The sequence below is a fragment of the Monodon monoceros genome, unplaced genomic scaffold (genome assembly GCF_005190385.1).
Source record: "Monodon monoceros isolate NGI ecotype Baffin Bay Population unplaced genomic scaffold, NGI_Narwhal_1 Super_Scaffold_6, whole genome shotgun sequence".
Lineage (NCBI taxonomy): Eukaryota > Metazoa > Chordata > Mammalia > Artiodactyla > Monodontidae > Monodon > Monodon monoceros.
The window spans coordinates 94,301,381-94,328,148 of NW_021703783.1; the positions used below are offsets into that span (position 1 = coordinate 94,301,381).

At 47.9% G+C, this 26,768-nt stretch overlaps 1 protein-coding gene across 2 annotated transcripts; it reads right to left on the reverse strand.

The window, feature by feature from the left end:
* Window positions 1–3,678: 3,678 nt before the first annotated feature.
* On the reverse strand, window positions 3,679–26,618 carry POLDIP3 (DNA polymerase delta interacting protein 3). Of its 2 annotated transcripts, XM_029205574.1 has the most exons (9): window positions 26,466–26,618; window positions 15,867–16,257; window positions 15,020–15,106; window positions 13,736–13,831; window positions 11,799–11,978; window positions 11,160–11,237; window positions 8,220–8,349; window positions 7,036–7,102; window positions 3,679–6,022 (listed from the first exon to the last, which is right to left on the reverse strand). In XM_029205574.1, exons 1-9 carry the CDS (start codon window positions 26,522–26,524, stop codon window positions 5,845–5,847), a joined length of 1,266 nt encoding a protein of 421 aa, XP_029061407.1. In that variant the 5' UTR covers window positions 26,525–26,618; the 3' UTR covers window positions 3,679–5,844. The 2 variants fall into 2 exon arrangements, with proteins under 2 accessions (XP_029061407.1, XP_029061408.1); XM_029205575.1 differs by lacking the exon at window positions 15,020–15,106 and having other exon boundaries at window positions 5,489–6,022; window positions 26,466–26,544.
* Window positions 26,619–26,768: the final 150 nt, after the last annotated feature.

Sequence of the window (26,768 nt, forward strand, 5' to 3'; positions counted from 1 at the left end):
GTTTCACTATTTCTGCTGTTCCTTCTTCCTTCCTTTTTGATGCTCCAAGTTTTCTTCTTTTATTTTCTCCTTTATGTTCAGAGCTCTTCTTTAGCCATTCTTTTTTTTAAATAAATAAATAAATTTATTTATTTATTTTTGGCTGTGTTGGGTCTTCATTGCTGCGCACGAGCTTTCTCTAGTTGTCGCGAGTGGGGGCTACTCTTTGTTGCAGCGCGCGGGCTTCTCATCGTGGTGGCTTCTCCCGTTGCGGAGCATGGGCTCTAGGCATGCAGGCTTCAGCAGTTGTGGCTCGTGGGCTCAGTAGTTGTGGCTCATGGGCTTCAGTAGTTGAGGCGTGGGCTCTAGAGCACAGGCTCAGCAGTTGTGGCGCACGAGCTTAGCTGCTCCGCGGCATGTGGGATCTTCCCGGACCAGGGCTCGAACCCGTGTCCCCTGCATTGGCAGGCAGGTTCTCAACCACTGCGCCACCAGGGAAGCCCTAGCCATTCTTTTAGGGTAGGACTGCTGGCAACAAATTCTCCTAGTTTTCCTACATCTAAGAATGTCTAAGTCCCCTCTACGTTCTGAAGGATATTTTTCACTTGATATAGAATTCTCAGTTGACGATAATTTTCTTTCACTACTTGAAGTGTGCCACTTCCTTCTGGCCTCATGGTTTCTGATGAGGAATCTCCTGTCCCTTTATAGGTAAGATATCATTTCTCTTTTGCTGCTTTTGAGATTCTCTTTTCTTTAGTTTTCAGTTTAGCTGTGATGTGTCTTGGTGTGCATTTCGTTAGGTTTACCTTGTTTAGGCTTCTCTGAATTTGCAGGGGTATTTTTTCTTTTTTTAATCTTTTGGCCATGCTGCGCGACATGTGGCATCTTATTCCCTGACCAGAGATTGAACCCACGCCCCCTGCCTTGGAAGCGTGGAGTCTTAACCACTGCCAGGGAAGTCCCATGCAGGTTTTCATCTTTTGCCATTTCTGGGAAGCTTACAGCCATTCTTTCTTTCTGTTTTTTTTTTTTTTTTTTTGCCATGCCACATGGCTTGTGAGATCTTAGCTCCCCAACCAGGAATTGAACCCAGACCACAGCAGTGAAACCCCAGAATCCTAACCACTAGGCCACCAGGGAACTCCTGACAGCCATTACTTCTTCAACTGCTTTTCAGCCCCACCCTTACTTTTCTCCTTCTGGGACTCTGATGACACAGACTTTAGACTTTTTGTTTTAGTACCATAGGTCCCCATAGTCCTTCATTATTATTTTTTAAGTCTATTTTCTCTGCTGTTCAGGTTGGGTAGTTTCTATTGTTTTAACTTCAAGTTCACTGATTCTTCTCCATTTGCGGGGGGGGGGGGGGCGGTAATTGTATTTTTCAACTTTATTTGGCTGCACCGCACAGCTTGTGGGATCCTAGTTCCCTGACCAGTGATAAAACCCACAGCCCCAGCAGTGAGAGAGCTAAGTCCTAACCACTGGACCTCCAGGGCATTCCCTGTATTTTTTTTTTTAAATACATTTTAAAAATTTATTTATTTTTGGCTGTGTTGGGTCTTTGTTGCTGCACACGGGCTTTCTCTAGTTACCACGAGCAGGGACTACTCTTCGTTGCAGTGTGCAGGCTTCTCATTATGGTGGCGTCTCTTGTTGTGGAGCACAGACTCTAGGCGCGCAGGCTTCAGTAGTTGCGGCATGTGGGCTCAGTAGTTGTGGCACACAGGCTCTAGAGCGCAGGCTCAGTAGTTGTGGCACACTGGCTTAGTTGCTCTGCGGCATGTGGGATCTTCCCAGACCAGGGCTCGTATCCGTGTCCCCTGCATCAGCAGGCGGATTCTTAACCACTGCGCCACCAGGGAAGCCCTGTATTTTTCGACTTTAAATGGTTCTTTACATTTTCTATTTCCTTGCTGAGACTTATTGCAGTGTTAATTGCTCATCAACACATTTATGATGGCCACTTTTAAATCCCTGTCAATAATTCTAACATCTCTGTCATCGTGGTGTCGATGTCCATTGTCTTTTCTCCTTCAGGGTGTGATTTTCCTGATCTTTGGTATGAGTGACTTTTGACTGAAACATGGACATTTTGGGTATTATGTTAAGAAGACTCTGGATCTTATTTAAATCTTCCTACAGCACACCTCCTCTGACGGGCATGAAAAGGCAGTGCTTCATTACTGCCAGGTGTGGGTGGCAGTGAGCTCCATCATCCCACCACACCTCTACTAAAACCCTGGTTGGGAGGGGCTGGGGTGCCCCATTTCTCCTCACGTGGCCTCCACGGACATCAACTTAAAGTCCCAGCTCCCTATCCGGCCTTCTCTTGACTCCACCCCTGCAGAGATTTGGGGGTGCCCCCAGTACAGCCTAGCAAGGATTGGAAGTCTACGACCCAACTTGGCATTTACTGGTGAAGGTGGGGCTGCAGTTCTTCCCGTGGTGTTTCACTAGAGTTTTCTTTCTGTCTTCTTAAGCTAACCCCTTTCCGGTCCTCACTTGGGTTTTTTGGTTGTTGGTCTGCTTCTCCAGCACCCAGCTTGGCTTATATGAAGGAAAAAGAAAACCCAGGGAACTCAATGCCAGTCGTTCATTGGGTCCCAAGGTCCCCAGCCAGTCTTTCTTCTCTCCACCTTCCAGTCTTATGTTTGTTTTATATAAAATATCCAGGGTTTTATTTAGTGGAAAGGATAGGGATAAATACTTCCATCCCATCTTCCCATATAGGAATGTAAAATGGTGCAGCCACTGTGGAAATCAGAATGGCGATTCTTCAAAATATTAAAAATAGAACTGCCACATGATCCAGCAATTCCACTTCTGGGTATATATCCAAAGAATTGAAAGCAGGGTCTTGAAGGTTTTGAAGAGATATTTGTACACCCATGTTCATAGTATTATTCACAACAGCTAAAACATGGAAGCAACCCAAGTGTCCAACAGATGAATGGATAAGCAAAATGTGGTATATACATACAGTGGAATATTACTCAACCTTAAAAAGGAAATTCTGACACATGCTACAACATGGATGAACCTTAAGGACATTATGCTAAGTGAAATTAGCCAGTCACAAGACGACAAATACTGTCTGACTCCACTTACATGAGTAGTCAAAATCATAAAGACAGAAAATAGTAGTTGCCAGGGGCAGGGGAGGATCTCAGGAGAGGAATGAGGAGCTGGTGTTTAAGGGAGAATTTCAGCTCCTACAAGATGAAAAAGCTCTGGAGGTGGATAGTGGTGATGGCTGTACAGCAATGTGAATGTATTTAATACCACTGAACTGTACACTTAAAAATAGTTAAGACGATAAATTTTGTGTGTATAATTTTTTTTTTTCTAATGCATAGTTGATTTAAGAAGTAAATTTCACCCGTAAGTGTAACTTCAAGGCAAAGGCTCCCCTGTTCCCTATGAACAGACCTAACTCTATGTTGGAGCTGACCATGCTTAATACACAGTGAGGCACTTTAGGCCCAGAAGGTACCGAGTTCCTCTGCCAGGTGCTTCCAATACACTGATGCTCACATTCTCTCAGCTGCAGAGACTGCAGTTCAGTGAGTCCTGGGAACAACTGTCCCAAGGTCATAGCTGGTGAGCCGTAAAGCAGAGGCAAATCCTCGTTTCCTTGTGCCAAATTCCATGAGGCCTCTTAGCATAATCTTTTAAGAAATGACAGCTCAAAAGTAGGAATAACAAATGTTTATTCAGAAATGGGTAACACAGCCTCCTCCATCCCTTAATGCCTCTTCCTCTCCTTTTGAACAAAAGAGACACAGATGGGGAATGCAGGGGAGTGGGAGGTGAAGGACACAAGGATTGGCCTACCACCTTCTGTTTCCCACGATGCCATCCTGTAGAACAGGGGGGCAAACAGGCTCTGCCCTGCAATGTACCATATGGCCAGCCAGAGGACAGGGCCCAGATGGCCAGGCAGCTGCAGGTGGGCTCACTGAAACCCTGTGATAAGCAGAGCAGCCTGGCATGGTACTGGAGGGGAGACAGGAGGATAAAGCCATGCAGTCGGGATACGTACCGTCCCTCCCGAAAGCAGAGTCCACGCAGTGATCTGTCTCCAGTACCTGCGAAACCAGGTCCTAGTGTCTTATGGACATTCTCTGGGGCCAAGGAGGGGTAAGTGTAGGAGGCGTGTCTCCCAGCTGCTGAAGAGAACTAAGTTTGCACCCATTCAAAGGGGGGGGAGAAGAGAACGAAAGCAGCCTTCTTTAAAGTACTAGAAAGTGGAGCAGCAACAGGCAGATTCCTCGGGCTTCCCAGGCCTGGGCAACCTCAGACCTGGAGGACTGAGCTCGGTTCAAACCCTGGGTCCCCCCTGCTTGACAGATTTAACTCTGTGGAAACACGTGTTTCCAGGTTTTTCTTCACTGGACTGGCCCCAAGTAGGTCATGAGAGATTCTTAGCGTCTCAGGTCCCGTTTATACTTTCTAGGCTTGTGCCTTCCATACCACCTGCTACTGATCTGTAGCCCTCCCAGAATCCCGCTCCCCAAAACACGCCAGCTCTGCTAGGCTGGCTTCCCTTTACAGTCCCAACAAACCGGCAGGAGACTGAGAATGAATGTCACTGGAGCAATGCTGTGCTGGTATATTCTGGGGCTGCCCCAGGTTCTACAGTTTTGCCCCAAATGCCTGGAACCATACTGAGGGAACAACTCACCAGCTTGCCTGGAAAGGCTGCTTTGCTCTCTCACCTCCCTCCCCACCACCCATCGCTCCCCTACCCCGACTGCCAAGGCAGGAAAATACCCTCCCGTCAGGGTGGGTCCCTCACAACAGTGGAGCAGTGCCCCCTGGTGGCTGCTGGATATATGCCGCCTCTCAGCACCCCTAACTATTGTCCTGTTCCTGTACCTAAGGCCAGAAGAAAAAATCTAGCAGTAAGTCAACAACTCCTATTCAAATAACCCCCCAGGCCCACAGAGTCACAGGACGGGAGGCAGGCCCTTTGAAACACCCAACGAGCAGAGAGCTGGCATGTGCACCAAAACCAGGGTGTGACAATGCTGTACTGCGTGAGAAATGGGAGGCTAATGATACAAGCCACTCCCAGCAGTGACGCCCAGAAGGCCAAGAGAGCTGGGGTGGGGCACTCGGCACAACTCAAGGGAAGAGGGGAGTGTGAACTCAAGGATTTACTCTAGGTTGACTGAGACACAGTACAGGTCCCCCAAACCAAGAGCCAGCGGTGCACTCTTCCTAGCGAAGCAAGTCTCACCCTGCCCTTGCCACAGGGTCCTCTCCAGACCACACTGGTCTGGAGCCAACTGCGGTGAGAGGACAAGGGGCCTGTGACCTGATCCCCACCTAGGCCACCTCCACTGACCAGGAGAGTGAGCGGCAGAGATCTTGAGCTGACCTGGTTCCTATTAGGATGGCAGGGGCTTCCATTCCCCACTTCGAAAAGTTTAAAAAAGAGAAAGGGGAGTCAAACCCTCACCCCTGAAGAAAGAGCAGTGTCCTTCAAACAGCCCCTGGCCTGCATTCCATTGGGCCTCAAGAAGGCCACCCAGAGAATTCAGGGAACCATTTCCAGACAGAAAAAAACAATTTAGGGCTGAGTTTAGGGGGAGACACTCTGAGCAACACAAGCTTACCTTGGTGATGAGGTGGAGAGAGAAGAGACATACTACAGGAAATGTTAACATACAGAAGAGCACAGGGTAGAACACAACACAGAAAGGCGGGTACCATCCAGTGAGGAAGCTCTCTACCCCCGGCGACCCTTCCCACGCTCAGGGGCCTCCAGTCCAATGGCCCATAGATCACAAGCTTTGTTTTGGGAAACAGAGCCACCCTCCTCTGCCCCCGCTTCTGGCTGTCTCGCTCCCCCGCTCAAAGTTTGATTTTGAATTCTGTGGGCTGTGTGGTCACAGAGGCCCCTGAGGACTTGAAAAGTGCCTTCAGGATGGTGTCAGGGTCCACTTCGGCAGGAGGGTTGGATGAGGCGGCAGAATTCACCCTGCGAGGCAGCTCACTCTCCTTTTTCACTGAGGGGCTGTCGCTCAGCCGTCTGTAGAGAGCAGAGAAAAGTCAAAGTCCTTGTGGGTTTCCCTTACGTAGAGAGCGGTCCCACTGTTAGCTGAGGATCTCTCAAAAGCTGAGCACCAAACATAATGCTTTCCGTACCCTTTTACTCCATTTCTTATAGCAAACCTATCATTTTTTAAATTTGCTGATGAGAAAATTGAGATGCAGTCTGCTATGATCTGGGTTTTAAGTTTAGGAAACACTGCATGTCCCTCAGGGATGGTCAAACACACATCGGCATATTACACATTCTGAGAAGTCTTATAGATTTAACTGGGTTTAGCCCAGTGGTTCCCAAACTCACTAGGTCATAAAACGCACATTTTTCAGAATACAACTTAATACTGGAACACGGTTTAAGAAACTTATGTAGGTCACACGACGCAATATCCAGGGTTCAAAGTGCCGTCTTTCGGTATTTCAAAGTCTATTTCAGGCCTGCCCCACACTACCCCTCCCACCTTGGCAAGGCTAACATTCTCCCTGGGTCTGTGTATCCTTGTCTACAAAAGGACTTCCTTCTGAATGTCAGTCTAGACATTTTCTGCATCTCAGGCTTCAAAAAGTCCTCAGTCCTGGACCAGGCAATGTATGCCTGGGTATGTAACAAAACAAGGGGTAGCACCCAGCACTGTCCCCCAGAGTCAATCATGAGGAGGCAGGGTTTTCCGCTCACCCGGACAACGCACACACGGTTGTGCAAAGAGGGACACAACTGGCCTGCTCGCCACTTTCTTCTCAGGTGTTTCTAAATTATAAGGCTGGGAACGAGGTCTTAATGTTAGCCCCTGTGGGGTCAATCCCCTGCAGAAATGATGTGACAAGCCACTTTGTACAAATTTAAGCTTCCTGATTGGCTGCCTGCTATCAGAGCAGAGGAAATGGAATGGAGCTGTGATACAGGCAGTTTACCCCTCAGAACAGAGAGATGATCATGCAGAGTAGGCAAGCAGAAAAGCTCCACTTGGTCCCCAGCACCCCACCTTTGGAACTTACAGCAGGATGGGCTGGTCTGAGGTGATAACATTCCCATTCATGTGGAGGTTGCATTTCATTGGTTGCCCTGAAAAACCAAAAGAGAAAAGGCTCTGCCGTGGGACTTCAGCTCCTCCCACAGAAGGACACGGACTGCCACTTTCATTGCCAGGCGTCAAAGCATACACCACTGGCAGCCCTGGCTGCACAGCTAGGGACGGGGCTGTCAGGCTTTGGCAAAGCCAGAGGCTAAGAAAACCCCAGGGTTATGAGGTCCATGAAACCTTGCCAATGATGGCACCAAGAAGCCAAGTGGCAACAGAGCTAGCTTCATGCAGGAGATCAGAGTCAAAGTAAGGGAAAGAGTGGACTCAGCATGAAGCAATCCAAACTTGCTTGTGAAACAAGTAGTAAGGGAAAATGCTTACGGTATAAAATTAAGTGAAAAAAAGATTCAAAGTCTATGTTCAGATGTCTACTTTGTCCATGAAGGATTAACCTTACAAGGACTGGATTCCCACTTTATATAGCATGTGATAAGTATAACAGTAACAGCACAAAAAAAGGGGAAGAGGGAATAGAGCCCTATAGGAGTGATATTTCTAAATCTCACTGCAACTGCGTTAATACTAACCTGAAATAGATTCTGATAACCTACAATGTATACTGTAAACCCCTGAGCAACCATTAAGAAAGTGACTCAAAAAGTACAGTGGAAAAAAATCATTAAAAGAACTAAAATGCTGCACTAGATTTTCATATAATGCAAAAGAAAGCCACATAAAATGTGAACGGATTAAATAATCCAATAAAAAAGCAGAGGCTGAGATAACCAACAAGGATCTACTGTATAGCACTATACTCACTATTTTGTAATGACCTATATGGGAAAAGAATCTGAAAAAGAATATGTGTGTGTGTGTGTGTGTGTGTGTGTGTGTGTGTGTGTGTGTGTGTGTGTGTGTGTGTGTGTGTGTGTGTGTGTGTGTGTGTGTATCTCTGAATCACTGTGCTGTACATCTGAAACTAACATTGTAATTCAACTATACTTCAATTAAAAACATAACATCTCTGCTTGCTCTTAGTACACAGGTGGCCCCGGAGGGTTTAATGCACCAGGAGGTCCAACCACCCATCTCAGAGGAAGGCCTGCTGTGAGCAGTGAGGAGCAGCAAGGTGAGGTGGCTGCTTTCTCCCTGACTTACCATCCAGACACCGGTTGTTATACTTCTTATATGCAGTGATGGCATCGTCCTTCTTCACGAAGACCACCTCTGCTACCCCAGGATGGACCAGCCGAGCTCGCTTCAGGGCTCCACAAACACAGAAAAGCTCCTGTGAAGAACAAGAGGGGTTAGTTAGGGTTGGGGCAGAATTCTGGGCAGTCATCATCCTTCCAGCCTGCCGTTCACACACTCCAGACAGGGCTCTGGGTTGACTGGTGGCCGCACTCTAACTGAACGTGCCCAGCAGCCAAGATTTCAGGGAGGCTCCATTTTAGGTGGTCCTGGGACATCCACAGGCCTCAACCTGGGACCAGATGAGGGGAAGAGCTGTTCTGGCAGTGAGAACTGAGTCTGGGCTTACAAGCCTTGGAGTCCCTGTGACTCCAAGTCACCCCCAAAGTCCTCCTGCCTCAGTGCCCACTTCCTCAACAAGGGTAATAGTTATGGAATACGGAATTTCTGTCAAGAGTGTCTGTAATGAGAATGGACAGACATATAGGCTCATCAAAGACAGTGGCTAATATATCATCTGGGAATCAGTTGGAAACACAAATTCTGGAGTTCTATGCAGGGTGACCAATCATCCTAGTTTGGCTAGACTGAGGGGTTTCAACTGAAGTCGTTTTCAAGGCGGTGCTCTGTACACCTGTGTCATCATCATTTATTCCAACTCCACTCCCTCCTCATTGCGCAGACCGAGGCCAGAGAGGGAACCCAATATGGATACAGACTGCAAAGGCCAACTAGCACCCAAGCCATTTCTTCACCTGCAACTGCCTTCACAAGTTGGTTATGGGGACAAAAAGAAGATTTACGAAAAGGTCGTTGAAATGGTTTTTTTCTAATGATAAAAGGGAAAATGCTTCATATCAAAACCAAGATACGGAACTGAATACTAAGTGTGATTCTAACTCTATTAGTTTTTCTTTTAACATTACTTATTTGGGTAGAAAAGAGGTGAGGATGACTATTATTGGCAGTTCACTATGATTATTGGCAGTTTACTATGAGTAGTAATCATTACAGGTAATTCGTTTTTCATTCCTCTGTAATTTCAAAGATCCTGCATACAAAATGCCTGCCACACAGTAAGTATATATAAATAATAATAGCTATAATGAACTCAATAAATAAAAGCTATTATTACTTTTATAATCAGGAAAAAATTGCTTTCTTTCTAATTTGTCAAGTCTTATACAAAGCAGGCAACAATTTCTATTCTCATGTGCACTGTTCACAAAGTGATCACCCAGCACTCACATTTCACAATTAAAACCATTAACAAACGTGGCAGCCATTATAAACATGGGCTGTTATAGAACCTGGGACTCAGCTGCAGGGAGAGGCTGGAGTCCAGCTGCATTCATTCTGTGATCTAACAGTTGAGTAAAAAGGGCACCTGGGTTCTTTAACAGTCTTATTGGTGCCTGAATGAAAATGAGGTTGAAAAGTCCTGGCTGAAAGACAAATACCGTATGCTAACACATATATATGGAATTTAAGAAAAAAAAAATGTCACGAAGAACCTAGGGCTAAGACAGGAATAAAGACACAGACCTACTAGAGAATGGACTTGAGGATATGGGGAGGGGGGAAGGGTAAGCTGTGACAAAGCGAGAGAGAGGCATGGACATATATACACTACCAAACGTAAAATAGATAGCTAGTGGGAAGCAGCCGCATAGCACAGGGAGATCAGCTTGGTGCTTTGTGACCGCCTGGAGGGGTAGGATAGGGAGGGTGCGAGAGAGGGAGACACAAGAGGGAAGAGATATGGGAACATATGTATATGTATAACTGATTCACTTTGTTATAAAGCAGAAACTAACACACCATCGTAAAGCAATTATACTCCAATATAGATGTAAAAAAAAAAAAGGAAAGAAAAGTCCTGGCTAAGTCTGGGCCACCCTTCACTAGGTACCTGAATTGGGTTTTGCCCATGACTGCCAAGGGTGGGACAGGATGGACCAGAAGCGCAATCCAGAGGGGCCAACCACTAGGTAACACCAGTCCATTTCATCCCTTTTACTTTGGAGCTATCATAAAAACCCCTAAAGGAGGAAGAAATTCCAAAGACTGAGGAAAATATGAACCACTGGATTTTGCACAGTGGGACTAAATGATCCCATTCTAGCACAATTCCATGGCCCTGAGATTTAGGTTGGGCACCTGGCTCTGTTTTTGTTGTTTTAGTTTTTTTTTTGGGGGGGGGGGCACACTGCATGGCTTACAGGATCTTAGCTCCCCGACCAGAGATTGAACCCAGGCCCCGGCAGTGAAAGTGCCGAGTCCTAACCACCGGACCGCCAGGGAATTCCCCTGGCTCTGGTTTAGAAGCTGTGAGGAAAAGGGTTCACATACCTGGCCTGACTGCTCTCCTTTGGAAGGTCTGCTTCCAAGGCTGGCCCTTGGCTGGCATCTGGGAACTTAGATTCTGGAAGGGCTCCCATAACCCTAACTGATAAGAGTGGCGCACTGAGCCTAAATTGTTTGTGCCGACAATGCAGTTTATGCTAAACACTTGCTTTCCTTCTGAGTCTGGAATTTTGGTGTTAGGCAGAGGGTGCCTACATGACTCGTCCCTGATAAAAACCCTGGGCACTGAGTCTCTAATGAGCTTCCCTGGTTTCACACATGTCATTACAACCAACTGCTGGGGGAATAAAGTGTATCCTGTGTGGCTCCAATGGGAGAGGACTCCAGAAGTTTGAGTGTGCTTTCCTCCAGCCTTTGCCCCACGAACATTTTCCCTCTGTTGATTTTGCTTTGTTCCTGTAATGAATCTTAGCCCTGATACAACTCTATGCTAAGTCCTGTGAGTCCTCTTAGAGAATCAGCTAACCGGGGGGTGCTCTTGGGGACCCTTGAAACAGAAGTGGCTTGAGATTTGAAATTCTGGCAGGCCACAGTACTCACAACAATGTCCTCCTCGGTGACTCGAGGGTGCAGATTATTCACGGTCATCTTGGTGCCTTCCAAAGGGCTGAGGACAGGCTGCCACAGACAAAAGAACGTTACCGGAAGTCAGTGAACAGCAGAGCTCACTTCAGGCAAACAACCAGGAGGGCCCAGAGGAAACCCCCATGGAGAGCCTGTCACAATTGGGCCCCTCTAATCATGCCCCCATCACCCTATGCTAGGGAATGGAACCTCTCATCATTTCCCAAATACGCCAGGCCCTTTCGGGCCCGAGCCTCTGCCTGGAATGCCATTCACATTTCAAGACCCGCCCGGCTCAGATGGCACTTTCTCTTTAAAGCCTTCCCGTATCTGTTCAGTTGAATTAGATGCTCTTTCCTCAGTGCTCCTGGCAGCCCTCTGTTGTATCACCAGGCACAGTGCTCTGTCTGCAGCTCTGTTTTCCCTATTTGCCTGTGAGCTCTCTGAGGGCAGGGGCCACTGGACCTTGGTTTGCTCATTTGTAAAACGGGGGTGGCAACGCCCACCTCAAAGGCACTATGAGGACCCAACAGGATGCACACAGCACACTGCCCACCCAGCACAGGCTAACTCTCAACTAGTGTGGTCACTTCCTCTCCTTCACCTTCACCTCACCTCAGCAGGCGGCAGCTCTTTGGGGGGATCCTCCTTGTTCACTAACGTCCGGGACATGTTGGTCAAGGCTTTTGTTCGAACAGAGGAGGGGAGAGCAGGAGCTGTGTATGCATCATTCTGAACCACTTTGGTGAGAGGAAGGGCCTTGGACATGGAAAGCTTGGAACTGCTCACCCCAGCCTAAACAAAGAGGAAGAGAGGAATCTGAAAAGCTAGGGACCCAGACACCCCAGGGGGCTGACAACCCCCAGTATCTCAAGGCCTCCCACCTCCCAGTTCCATTATCGATCTAAAGCCAGAAAGGTGCCAGCTGCCAGGGAAGGGGCAGGAGGAGAGAAAAACGGCCTGCACGTGTGTTCACAGAAGCCACTTTCCAGTGTGGGAAGCCCTTTCCAAGAAGCTTCCACGCAGTCCTGAACAGGAGCCACAGGCTCACCCGTACCGTTTAGACTTTATAAAAACCCTACAATTTGGAGTTAAGAGGCCAAAAGCTCAGGGTCAAGTTCACTCCTAGATACGCTTCTATCACGATGGGCTGGCTGGGAATAGGAACTCACTCTTAAGAAGGCCTGGACTCCCAGCTTTTTGGTCCCTGTTCTGCACAGAGGAATGATTTGTAGCCCTGCCTCCTCAGCTCCCAGACTGTCAGGGACATGCTGGCAGAGTCAGCATGTGCAAACCAGCAGAAACAGCTCCATCCCTCACTTACCTGTTACCCCTAAGTGCAGATGTGATCCCTTGGAAATATAAACCAGTGAACTCCCTGGTTTTAATGTGTCTGAGGAAAAAAAATGCATGAGGCAGAAGTGGCAGGTGGTCTTGTCGTAGGAGAAAGGAGGAATGCAGCAGCCAGACAGGGAGATGATGGGACAGGGTCAACTCACCAGCTTCTGCCAATCCAGGTGAACCTAGATTCATGCTGGACCCCACATTTCTCAAGCTGTTTTCTGAGTCTCGAGAGCCAGTGAGTGTAGTGGTTAAACACATAGCCTGGGAGCCAGGCTGCTTAGGCTTAAATCCTTGATCCACTACTTACAAGCTGAGCAGATTTATTTCACCTCTCTGTGCCTAATTCCTCATCCGTAAAATAGGGGTAATAATAGTACCCATCTCACAGGGTGGGAAGGAAAGGAAGTCTTAAATAAGTTAATATAAACACAGGGTTTTTTCCAATTAGGGTTAGCCACTAACTGAGTTAGGAAAGGCCCAGCCCCTTTGTAACAAACTGGCATCATTCAGCTTCACACATCACATTAAGAGCTTCAACGGTAACCAGGAAATTAGTCCACATGTTCAGTGCAGTGACCAAAACTGAGTCTTTGGGTCTCTGAAGACCAAACAAAGGCACTTAGCTTGGGCACCCACTTGCCTCCCTGTGTGTAATCTGGCCGCATGCACTGAGCTGAGCATCACGTTCAGAGGTCCCTGATATTCCGAGGAACTGCCTTCTTTCCTTCTCTGCATCAGCATCCTAGTCCATCGAGCTTTCCCTGCATGCAGGCTGCACCTGGTGGAGCCTTCAGGCAAGGCTCAGTTTATTCTTGCTAACACACTAACCAAGGGAATCCAGACTCAAGAATGGAGCCAGAGCTGCTGACCATGGAAGGAAGGGGACCAGGGAGAATGTCCTGCCACAAAGGAAATAAAATGTGATTCTGTCCTGTGGGATCACTCATATTTCCCCTGCAGTGACTCAGACACAGCAATTGGGAGCTGCAGCTCTGCACTTCACTATCTGTGGGATCTTGAACAAGTCAGTGGACGCGCTGCTGGTCTCAGCATTTATAAAAGCCAGGGGTTGGACTAGTTCCGGTTTTGATAATCTCATGACCCAAATGAAGAAATATTTCTGAATTGAAAGGCCCTACTCTCCACCACCTCTCCCATGAACCTGATCAGACACACCCAGAGTGTAGGAAGAAGGTAAGATGTCATACCACATGGTGGAGAAAGCTGCCTGAGGCTGCAAATTTCATCTGTTTACTAGGAATGGGAGCTATAACATCATCATCTTCATCCAGGTCATATAAATTCTGAAAATAAAGAAATATAAGCTAACGTGGTATGCAGGCTCTCAACAGACATTTGGAGTAAGGACAACAGGGAGATGAGGGCTGGAGTAAGTGAGGTGGGGGGAGAAGTGGGTGCAGGGGGAGTGCCTGGGGAAACTGGTCTGGGAGACTGGGGCTCAAGTCCTGGCAGGCTGCCTCCCTGCCCCCAAGGGCGCAATGAAAGTGCTGCAATTCCAGTTACATCAGAAGTACCTTTCTACAAGTGGGTACCTTGTAGTTACCTATCAAGGGCCCCTAAAATGTCTGTTTATATCCTTTGGCTTACAAAGTCTGTGCCAGGCAATCTGGCCTATAGAAATAAACCCAAACTCTAGAAAAAGCTTTTTTCCTCCAAGATGTTCATAGAAGGATTTCTAACAGTGGAAATTACGGGAAAATGGTTGAAATAAACTCGAATGTCAACTCAATGGATCAAGCAGTTATTAAAATGTTTACAGTAAATGTGAAACAGAAAAACGCTTGAGTTATAAAGTGAAAACAAACAACATGAAACTGGATAATAACATAATCACAACTACAACTATGCATTAAATAAATAATAATCACACACACACACACACACACAACACAGGAAGGAACCAGGGCAGAATTTCAACAGGGGCTGGCTGTAGAGAGCCAGAGCGTGAGGACTTTTTTATCCCCTTCCTTAACCTTTCTCTGTTTTGCAAAATTTCTGTATAAGCACATACTACTTTTATAAAAAAAATAAAAATAAAAAAAATTTCAATTTGCCTCTCTCTCCCTATGCATTTAAGAAATTTCTTTTTAAAACTCATACACTGCAAAAAGTGTCAAATGTAATTAATCCCTCCTCCAACTCTTCAAATTGGAACCTTGGGCCAGGCCTCAGTTAATCCACTTGGAAGGCCACATCAAAACACACAAGTGTGGGGGACTTCGCTGGTGGTCCAGTGGGTAAGACTCCGTACTCCCAATGCAGGGGGCCTGGGTTTGATCCCTGGTCAGAAAGCTAGATCCTGCATGCGTGCCGCAACTAAGAAGTCTGCGTGCCGCAACTAAGAGTCTGCACATCGCAACTAAGAAGTCCGCATGCTGCAACTAAGACCCAGCACAGGCTAAATAAATAAATATTAAAAAATTTAAACAAACAAAACCACACACGTGTGTATACACACACACACAGTCCACCTGTTTGGCCTGGTGGTTATTGACGACGTTGATCTTCATTCCAGCAGGATGGGCATGAGTTGGTGCCATGGCCTTCTGCTGTGGAACCTAGAAATACCCAGTGGTCACAATTCATCCCACAGGGCCTGCATGTGTTCTCTATATGAGTAGAGGATCACTTAACTTAAAATATGGTGGGCACTCAGTTTTGGTCTGTGGTAAAAGGCCCTACAAGACCGCCTTATGCCCAAAGCAGGAAAGCGACAGGAAGACTCATCATCCCAGAGATCACGTGACGATGCATTTGCAGGGCTCGATGAACCTGGCTTAATAAATGTTCACTGCTGCTGCTGTTCCTTTTACCAAAGATGCTGAGAAGATTAAATGGTATTGTTTCCATTCCCTTTGGGGCAGCGGCTGTGCAGGTGGCCAAGACCCTGCACTAAGAGCCAGGTCTGATTGGGCTTCTATCCTGGTCCTCCCTCCCACTGACCGGTTGTGTAACTGTGCACAATTACTCACATCTCTGAGACTTAGATTCTTCTTTTATAAAACTGGGGTAATAATCCATGGTTGCAGTGAGGAATACACGTTAAGTACCTGCTACATAGCACGAGCTCAGTCAATGTTTTGTCCTTTCCTCTCACTTCCCTCTACTACTATTTCACTTAGAAAATCACTTAATTTCTCTGGACTACCCCCCACCCTTTTCTTTTACAGAAAAGTGAGATGATATCTTGCCTACCTCATATGGTTACTACACAAACAGCTGGGGGAACTGTCACTTTGCCTAAACACTCCTGGTCCTTGGCCTGAAACTACAGCTGTTACTGGTTTCCAGGAATCTGTGACAGGAGCCACAACCTACCTGGATGGTTTTAGTGAGCTTCAGAGCAGGGGTCACTGTCCCGATGGGTGGGCTCATGAAGGCAGCAGGGGAATTCCGCTTCAAGCTGATCTTCTCCCGGGCATCAGCCACTTGGTGGGGCTTCTGGGGCACCGTGCTCTGCTGCTTGCGGGAATTCAGCATCTCTCTGGCATCTTGCACTTTCCCTTTGATCCGGAACCTGGCATCTTTCTGCAAAAGCTTTTCCCGGGCATCCTTGACTCCCAGCTTGAGCCGGGCATCTGAGAGGCCAATCTTCTGCCGAGCATCAAACCTCTGCTGGAAGGTGGCTGTGCGTGCTGGCTGGCCGAGAAGGCTCTGTTGGATCCCAACACGAGATCGGACACCTCCAACTCCTGGTCTGGCATTGAGCCTGCAAATAAAAACTGCAACATTAAGAGGATCTGGATATCAACAGCAGGCTGTGGAAGTAGAGCCATGGTAATACCGGAAACAAAGAAAGTCCTGGAGAAACCAGAAAGCTGCTCCCTGTCAGAGGAAACAATTAATAGAGACTTATTTCGTAGTTTTATGACTTTTAACTCTGCACTGTAAACAAAGTTAGGAGGGAGGGCCTGCTGGTTTCTATCACTAGGTAAGACTGTTTTTGCTCCCAGACCAGGTGTTTTTAGACAGTATGATAGACACCTCCAAGCAATACCACAAAAAATAAGAATATTTCCCAGATATCAAAACCCCACACACCTGAAGAGCAACTTCAGTTTCCAAAGTGCTTCCACATCCATGCTCTCAGTCAGCACTCTCAACACCCTGTGGAGCAGGCATTATTATGCCCATTTTACAGGAGAAGAAACAGGCTTAGAGAGCTTGAGTGATTAACGAAGGGTGCCCAGCTGGCCTCCGGCAGCCTCCTGCCTCCAGGGCAGGCAGATATCCCCACTGGGCTGGGACCAAGAAAGCCAACACATGGGTCTGGCTTGGAGCCAGAGGACTAACAGACTAAGATATAAAGGCTTGGTAGAAAGAAAAATAATCACTCTGAACTGTTTCTATTCACAATACTCTGACTCCAAATGTGTAGGCTTTTTCCTCACGCCAACTAATTCTCTAAGTCTCTAGACACAAACTGGGTGTCTGACAGCTCAATTCTGACACTAACTACCTAGAGTTGGCACAGACTCCACAGGTTAAAGGCTCAGTCCCACAAGACTGCCCTCAAGTCAGAGGTCAATTCCAAGTCCTGGGCTTCCTGTTCATCTGATCGACGGGCTATAAATGGAGGGTTCACACGACCCCCCCTCCTCAAGTTACATAATTTGCTAGAATACCTTATAGGACTGAGGAAAACAGTTTAGTTATTATTACCAGTTTATTACAAAGGATACAATTCAAGAACAGCCAAGGAGAAGATATGTGTAAGGCAAAGTACAGAGAAAGGGTATGGCAACACCACCCTCCTGGCACATGGATGTGTTCACCAACCCAAAGTTTCTCCAGACTCAATTGTATAGGGGTTTCTATGGAGGTTCCATTACCATAATTGATCAAATCACTGGTTACTGATGATAAACTCAATCTCTAGCCCCTCTTTTCTCCCTGGAGGTCCAGGGTAGGGAGTGGGGTGGAGCTGCAAGTTCCAACAGGCTAATCATGCCTAGGTCTTTCTGGTGACCAGCCCCTGTCCTGAAGCTCCCTAGGGGCCTACCAACAGCTGCTTCATTAGAACAAAAGATGCTCCTATCACTCTTATCACTCAGGAAATTCCAAGGGTTTTAGAAACTGTGTGCCAGGACAAAGACCAAATATATACTTATCACAGTCTGCAACAACAAAAATGTCAATCCAGAAACTGTTAAAATTGGAAAGGAACCATAAAACAAGTCCCATTCTCTTCTGGGGCTCCTTCGTTGGCTCTTCTAATGGCTTGCGAGGAAACAGAAGATGCTTCTAGTCCAATCCTGGAAGTCCTCTCTGGGATCTGTGGGCTTCTGCCCACCCCACCATAAGGCTTCCAGCCACACAAACAGTCCTGTGGCAGGTGCCCTGCCTGGGGACACCAACTCCTACGCCTCCTCTTTGGGAAACCCTCTCTGATTCTTCCAGGACAGCCCTCCTTTGTGTCTATTATCCTTTGTGTTCTTCCCTTCTCTCCCTACCCCGGACTGGGAGGGAAATGGCGGATGGGGCTCATTCCTGATTCACTGCCCTGTGCTTTGTAAGTGTTGCTGAGCCCTGGCTCAGTATCAGAAACATCTAAGGAGCTTCTTAAAAATATAGATAGCTCTAAAAAAAGGAAAGAAAACAAACAAAAAAATACAGCTCTCTAAACCCCACCCCAGAGCTACTGAGTCCAAAATCTGGGTGAAGGCCTGGGCATATGCATTTTTCACTCGACAGGTGATCCTGGAGAACAGCAGTGTTGAAAATCTCTGACCTGGGGTTAGAAGGTAAAACTACTGAATAAACAAGTTCCTATACCATGTCCCACATCACTGTGCAGGCCTCCCAGGAGGCATCCTTCATAGTGGGCAAGCCACTGGGTTCTCCTACTGCCTCTTTCTTCCTCAGCCAGCTCGAGTGAGACTGTCCACCAGCTCCTCTGCTAACAGCAGGAGTGCAACCAAAGGTGAGTCTTCCTGGCACCAGTAAAAGAAAACCTGGACCGTCATCTTGTTATTCTAAGCATAGTGGAAAAACACCTGCTGCCACTACTATGCCAGAGCCAGACCTAAGGCAGTGATGCATAACGTCAGTTTTCTTTGAAAAATGGCAAATTAGGATTTAAGTACTTTCCGGTGGGTTTATACAAAAAACAGGTGGAAGGGACTTCCCTGGTGGTCCAGTGGTTAAGACTCCGCACTCCCAATGCAGGGGTCTGGGTTCGATCCCTGGTCAGGGAACTAGATCTCACATGCCACAACTAAAAAAAAGATCCTGCAGGTCACAACTAAAGAAAGATCTCACACGCATCAACGAAGATCCCGCATACCACAACTAGGACCTGGAGCAACCAAACAAATAATTAAATAAATATTTAAAAACAACAACAAAAAAAAAACAGGTGGAAGAGAGAGTGGAAGGGGTTATTTACAGAATCAATCAGATTAGGTTTAAGGTGGGTAGGTGGGACTGCTTGTCCATGCCTGCTCTATTTTCTCATGTAGAGACTCTGGGAGACTGAGGGGACTTCCCTGGTGGCACAGCGGTTAAGAATCTGCCTGCCAATGCAAGGGACACTGATTCAATCCCTAGTCCGGGAAGATCCCACATGCCGTGGAGCAAATAAGCCCGTACGACACAACTACTAAGCCTGCGCTCTAGAGCCCACGAGCCACAACTACTGAAGCCCGCGTGCCACAACTACTGAAGCTGCAAGCCTAGAACCTGTGCTCCGCAACAAGAGAAGCCACCGCAAAGAGAAGCATGCACACTGCAACGAAGAGTAGCCCCTGCTCGCCACAAGTAGAGAAAGCCCACGTGCAGCAACGAAGACCCAATGCAGCCAAAAATAAATAAATAAATTTATATATGTTAAAAAAAACCCAAAAACTGAAATTGAGTTATTTGTAGTGAGGTGGATGGACCTAGAGTCTGTCATACAGAGTGAAGTAAACCAGAAAGAGAAAAACAAATACCGTATGCTAACACATATATATGGAATCCAAAAAAAAAATGGTTCTGAATAACCTAGAGGCAGGGCAGGAATAAAGATGCAGACATAGAGAATGGACTTGAGGACACGGGGAGGGGGAAGGGTAAGCTGGGACAAAGTGAGAGAGGGGCATGGACATATATACACTACCAAATGTAAAACAGATAGCTAGTGGGAGGCAGCCGCAAAGCACAGGGAGATCAGCTCGGTGATTTGTGACCCCCTACAGGGGTGGGATAGGGAGGGTGCAAGGGAGACACAAGAGAGAGGGGATATGGGGATATATGTATAGCTTTGTTGTACAGCAGAAACAGAACACTGTAAAGCAATAATACTCCAATAAAGATGTTAAAAACAAAACAAAGTCTGTGGGGCCATGGGAGGGCTTAGAGGTAGCCCAGGGTTCCTGGAAAGAGTAGTGTCAAAAGGCACCCTAGGCAGACCAAATGTGGAGAGCGCCCCCTACAGCCCACAGCTTGTAGCGTCTTTGCTCTCGCAGAGGGGGAGGGGGGAGCTGAGGAGGCGTTTAAGTTCTCCCCATTTCCCCACGCTCAAGAGCATTCCTTCACTTCTCCCATATAACTTCCACAGCTGAAGGCTCTCTCCTTGGAGCCCTCAAAGCACTAAATAAAGCTTCTATTAAAGCACTTACCACGCAGCATCACAATGATTTGTTTACAAGCCTGCATCATCCACAGGATTAAGAGCTTCCCAGGGGGTACATCCTACAGCTCCTCCCCTATGTCAACAGTGCCCCAGGGGAATGACAAAGGCTCAAAGAGCTATGTCAGGGATCCTACAGGGCTACTAACTTACATTCTCCTTTTAGGCTCACAATCTCTGAGATCACCTGCCATCTCTTCCATTTTGCAGAGGAGAAACCAAATCAAAGAGCTAGTGGCATGGCTGGGACTGGACCCCAGACTCCAGACTCTTTCCATTATAACAGATTCCAAGCTTCTCTCTTTCCTACTCCAAGCCCCAGGGGAGGTAAGACGGGAGAAGGGGTGGCTGCCCTGGAAGGGCTTCTCCTAGAGAAGACTGCCCCTGCAAAGCCAGTCCTCCACCCAGCCCTCACCAACTGGTCCAGTGCCCTGCTAGGATCCTGGCCACCAATCGCTCTCCCAGCTGAGAGAGGGGCACCCACACAGCCATGGCACAGGGCCACTCTGGCCCTTACTCCAAAAGTGGGACCCACAAGGATCTTGCCGAGCTGCAGGAGCTTCAGGAAAGGTCTCCCGGAAGAGAAAGCAGCTGGTCTCTTTGTAATGATTGGACATTACAAAGGGAACCAGGCTGCATACACACTGACAGTGGAATACTTCATTGATGACCAGGTCCACCAGTGGAGGTCAGACACATCCTAACCCAAACTTGAGCCTGGCCTCCTGAATGAAGATTTCCTATCTTCATCTGTCTTCTCCAAATCCCACCTCCTCCCATCACCAGGGTACCCCTACCAAAGGTTCCTGATATTTATAACTACAGGAGGTGGGATGATCTTATCGTGTGATACACCATGATTTTACAATACCATAAAATTGGGCAAATCTAGACCCAATGGCATAATTATGCTTTCAAAAAGTCAAGTTACCCAATTTCACCAGTCATTCAAGCAATTAAACATTATTGCCAAGAAAAAAAAGAAAAAGCTACTGAAAGCAACTATTTTGAATAATTAAAGGAACAATGAGATTCTTTTTTAAATGGATGTAGGATTATCAGCTTATCTCTCTTTTTTTAAAAAACAATTATTTTATTTATTTGTTTTTGGCTGCGTTGGGTCGTTGGGTCCTTGTTGCTGCACGGGCTTTCTCTAGTTGCAGGGCGTGGGCTTCAGTAGTTGTGGCACGTGGGCTCAGTCATTGTGTCTCACGGGCTCTAGAGCGCAGGCTCAGTAGTTGTGGTGCACGGGCTTAGTTGCTCCGTGGCATGTGGGATCTTCCCAGACCAGGGCTCGAACCCGTGTCCCCTGCATTGGCAGGTGGATTCTTAACCACTGCGCCACCAGGGAAGTCCCAACAATGAGATTCTTGAAAACAAAATTCATATCCTTGAACAGAGAATGAAGAAAGGGGCAGATTCAAAAGTTTTCTGGTTCATTCCAATTGGGTCTGAACAGTAAACCTTTGCAGAAGGAAGGGCAGGGGAGATTAGGCTTCTGAAACCTTAATTTATTCATATTCCTCAACAATTTCCCTTCTCTGATAATTTGTAATGGCTGTTTGAAGTGTTGCATTGAGAATTCACAGAAGTCTACGGTTGATAAACAATGTCTGCCATGGCCACACAAGGGGCAACTGGCTACCACGGTTTATGAAAGATTTTACAAAGAAGGCAATCTCAACTAACAGTTTTGAGCACTTACTACAGATCCATAAACTTTGACCCACCTCCTTTAACCCTCACAACTCTGAGAATTAGGTTATTATCCACCTTTTATAGATGAGGAAACTGAGATTCAAGGAGAGTAACTATCCCAAATAGAGCTATAATGGTGAAAGGTGGATTTGAACTTCACTATACCTAGTTAAAACACCAATAAATCAAGCGTGGGTCAAAAATAAAGAACAGGACTCAAGGAGTTAAGGAAGGGTGAATACTGTCCCCAAGCTAAGGAAAAAATTAGGACTCCAGTCACATCCAGGGATATAGCGTACCCTCTAGTGACGAGAGGGTGAGCACACACACTGAGGCTGGCGGACAGGGTGCTCACCAGAGACCCACAAACCATACTGCTTGTCTAGCAAGGAAGACCACCAAGATGTCTCGTGCTGGTATTTTTATCTATTTGAACAGCACAAAAAGGTACATTTTGGGGAGGGAGGTGATACAGCTGTGGATGCAAGAGCACGAGTAAGCTACTTTCCCTCAATTCCATGTATTCAGTTCCCTGGTTACACCAGTTCTTTCAACTCCTTTCATAAGCAGCTTTAGGGGGTTTCAGTGTTCAGGCTTTTTATAATCATTGCTCCTCTCCCTGCATGAAAAGACAGCCATTCATCCCAGCAAGCAGCAGTACTGCTTATATGGCAGGCATTAGTCATCAGGAATTTTTCAAATAAACACTCCTGCTAGAAGCAGGTCTCTAAAACATAGAACCAGTTATGTTACCCTCCTGCTCCAAGAACTGCTAAGAGTTCTCTAACAAAGCCCAACCCCTCAGTGGAACCACTGGTCTGGCCCCCACTGCCTGCAGCCTCACCTCCCACAGCAGACTATCTGATGTTCCCGAAACACATTCTGCACTTCTGGCCTCAGTAAATGTTCAGGATGGGGAGAGAGGGAGGTTTTGAGCAAGTCTCTTAACTGCCTGGACCCATCACACCTAAAACAGTGCAACTGTACACTGTTTCCAGATGCTCCCCAGGCACGCCACCAGGTCCTAGGAAGAGTGGTGTGGGCGAGAGGGCAAATGCCCTCTGGAGCCTGTGCCCCTCCCCCAGTCCCCTGCTGGAGCCTGGCATACACATGACCAGGGAGGGTCTGTCTGAGGCTAGGAATGCCTCACCCTCTTGGATCTACCTGTGGAGAGCAGAGTGGCAGCTGGCTCTGGACAGATGTCCAGTCCAAAGGATTCGGGCCCACAAGGGGGGCCCTGGACTATTCTAAAGTGGATTTTAATCCATGGGGGTCTCTGGGTTAGAACGTGTGTGTTGAGGTCATCTTAGGGAGGAAACACAGTTTAGTTCTAACAATTACTGAGGGTCAATTCTGAACTATGTGCTTTAGAGACACAAGGAAAAACAAGACACGATCCCCTTACCCTCCAAGAGAGTCCTGTGCAGATGTTTCATTTTAAATTATAATTCTTCCCTTCTAAGCTAATGTAGCAACTCATTTACCTCCTCCTTGTTTTAGATCTAATTTCCTTTACCTTATTTCAATAAGGAAACCAGCAGTGAGTACCAGGACCAGAGCCCTGGCCTGAACTCAAAAGTTCCCTAACCTCCTCTCCCCATGGCTCCAAGGACTCCCACATATGCATCTGGCCCAGAGCTGCTCACCTCCAGCACACTCAAGGCCCAACTTCCCCACTAAGGCTGCCGTGTCACCTTCATCTAACGACATGGAGGGAGTGACAGATAGCTATCCTGTGAGGGGTGAACTGAGCAAACCAAAGACAGGGTGACTTGACTAACCAAATCAGTGATACTCTCACATCTAAAGGAAGAAATCGACAAGAGGGGCAGGCCCACGCCACAGCTGGTGCCCAGTGCTGCCCTGGAAGGACTCATCTATGGGTCTTGAACAACTGGAGCCACTAGAGGTGTGCTGTGTGTGGGGAAGGAGAGCACCTCACCATGGCCTGGATAAAGTGCCATGAAATCATTCCCCCCTTTCTCTAACTTCACATTGATCAAGGAACCTGACGGTTAACTGGGGGCCAGGTAATAACGACGATGACACCTTTCTTGACTCACACAATCCGATGAACACAAAACAGAAGGGCTGCTCGGAAGAACAAGCAAATTCCATGACCTGAGAAAAGGGGTTATTCACACTTCCATGGGCTCAGTCCTTTGCTATTTCCACTAAGAAGAGGAAAGAAGTTTTCTGAGATGGTCATAGGTTCTTTCTTCCTAAATTATTAAGCACAAAGTTCTTCCTGGGACATCCATGCTACATTAAACCAAAGTTTCCAGTAAGGTGATTTCTTCTAGAAAGCATGTAAAATAGCCATTTGTTTACTGTAGGAACTGACGTTTGTTCACTGAAATTTGTTCAGACCTTTCAGTCCTTGCTGGGGACTCCCTCCCCACCCCATCTAGTTTTTCCCTTTGCTGGCTGTGCAAGCAAACTAAAAATGGAGTTTCCAGCAGGTTTAACCCAAACACAGCATGCAGTCCAGTTTCTTCTACACTGTCTCTTGGCCTGCACTTCCACCAATCCAATCTTCACATAAAAGCAAAGCAATATTCTCACACTGAAGACGGGATGTTACTTCTGTACTTAAAAGCCTTCCTTAACGATGATGATAACTAACATCTATTGGGCACTCAGTACCCATCAGATGCTTTCTGATGTACTTTAGATACATTGATTGACTAAGTCCTGACAACACCTAATGAAGTGAATATTACCCATATTTTATAGATAAGGGAAGAGAGGCATGAAGTGGTTAAGTAACTTTCATAAGATCATATGGAAAGTGGGAGAAGCAGGGATTGAAACTTGGCAGTCTGACTCTAGGACCCCAATGCTTAGCTATTATGTACCCTGGGGGAAGGGATTTGGGCTTCTACTCCTTTAAAGTCATTTGCTAAACCCTTACTATCTGGTACAAACTTTAAAATATACATTCTTACATTCTCATTTAATTCTCTCAACCACCTACCAGGAACCATTATTACAAATGAGGAAACTGCCCAGCTCAGAAGTCACCTGGCCAGGGAGGCACAGACCCAACAATGGGCCTTGCCAAGGGACCAGGTCTGCCTGGCTGCACAGTCTCTGCTCTTCCCAGGGGTCCACATATCCTCCCTTCCCTGCATGCCCACCCAATGCCCAACACAAGACTGCACACATCAACACCAAAAAAAGTACAGACCGCCTGCAGTCAGGAACTGAGGGAAGTGACTGCAGGAAGCGCAGGTCCTGGGAAGCTGGCTCATTCGGCAACTGTCGAGCAAACCTGTGAAACCTGGATGGGCTTAGAAGTGGCCCAAGGACCCAGCACCAATTCCACACCAGTTACTAGAAGGAAGACCTAGGAGAGAACTACTCACACGTAATGGTAGAGTAAATTAATGCTGGGTGCCTGTCATGAACCAGAAGCCAGGTGAAGTGCTGGCTGGTGAATTCCGTGGTGGCGGGCGCAGTGGCTATGTGTGCAGCGGTGAGGGTGGGGGGATACCTTTCAGAGAGTAAAAGAATCCATTTTCTAGCCACAGGCACGCAGGCAGTGTTAATAAATTCATGTCTGCTGGATGAATGACTATCTGAGAAAACTACATCTACCTTTACAGCCCGGCTGTTTACAGGACATGTGAACTAATTTAACGCGTGCTGGAAAACTACTGGCCGAAGTTCCCACTCTTTCATACAGGTGAACTGGAGCGCACAAAGGCTGGAAATGACTAACAACATTTGAAGGTCCAGACGAAGTCCGGGGCACCTAACTGCGAACCATCCCCGCGACTCCTCACCCAGATACAGAACAGTCTCCTCTGCGAACCATCGAGAAACAGCCGGCCTCCAGCCCCGTCCCACCTGTTTCTCTGCCCAAGCCTGAGGCCAACTCAGCCAGCTCATAAAGTGCACTCGGCACCGATCTCAGCTCTCCGTGGCTTCGGGCAACTCACTCCGCCTCCAGCTCCTCATCTGGAAAATGGGGAAAACATTAAGAGCGGGCCAGCAGGGCTGCGAAAAGAGCAAAGACCGCCTGGACAGCAAAGCGCTTAGAGAACCTGAAATGCCGCACAAAGGGAGTCGAGTGTTAGAGGAGAACCAGGCGCAAAATTTGGAAATTAAAGGTCTGGGTGTGGATCTCGGCTTCGGCACTAACAGACCGGCAGAGTCTGAGCAAATCACTTGCCCGCGCAACTCCAGTCGTCCTAACTCTGAGGCCGCGCTGAGACCGTGGGGCAGCGCCCGGCTCCTCAGACGAGGGGCTGCGCCGGAGAGACCCTCCGGGCCGCGGACAGCGCGTCCCCTCCACAACCGCAACTCCGCCCCCCGCGGGGCGCCCCTCGGGCCGCTCCCACATGCCCCGCAGTCCGGCCCCTCCGCCGTCAGCGGTCCCACCGGCCTCCCCCCGGCCCGCCGGAGCGACGGCGCCGGCAGCCAGTGGGCAGCCGGGCGGCCGGGCCCGCGGCGGCGACGGCGGCCGGGCCAATGGGGAGCGCGGCTGTGGCAGGGGGCGGGAGCAGACGGCCCTCCGCGTCGCGCCCAGACCGTTCCCTCCTCCGCCCCGAGGCCCGCTAAGACTCGGGCCGTGAACCCCGAAAGGAGAAAAAGCCGCTCACCGCCCCTTCGCCGCAGCCCCTCGCTTCCGGATGAGCTCGTCCAGGGAGATGTCCGCCATCTTGCACCGCCGCGCGAGCCGCGAGCAGCTAATCGTCCCTCAGCCCTCGAGCCCGCCCCTTCGGCCGCTACGGAGCAACTAGCGGCTTCCGGCGTTCGGCTGACGAAATCTCGCGACAGATCAAACCGAGCAAGAACCGGAAGGGGCGGGGCTCTCCCCGTGAGCCTTTGCGACGTCCGCTGCTTATCTGCATACGGCGGGTCGTAGCCCTACCGTTCCCTCTTTCTCCAAACGAGCAAATAGA

What these genes read in the sequence shown, in the direction of transcription:
- POLDIP3 (XM_029205574.1), bottom strand. Translation starts at nt 26,524, where the DNA reads ATGGCGGACATCTCCCTGGACGAGCTCATCCGGAAGCGAGGGGCTGCG. An exon ending in AGCTCACTAAAACCATCCAG is followed by an intron (nt 15,107 to 15,866) that starts GTAGGTTGTGGC and finishes GGGTATTTCTAG; the next exon opens with GTTCCACAGCAGAAGGCCAT. An exon ending in TCAGACCAGCCCATCCTGCT is followed by an intron (nt 6,023 to 7,035) that starts GTAAGTTCCAAA and finishes TGCTCTCTACAG; the next exon opens with ACGGCTGAGCGACAGCCCCT.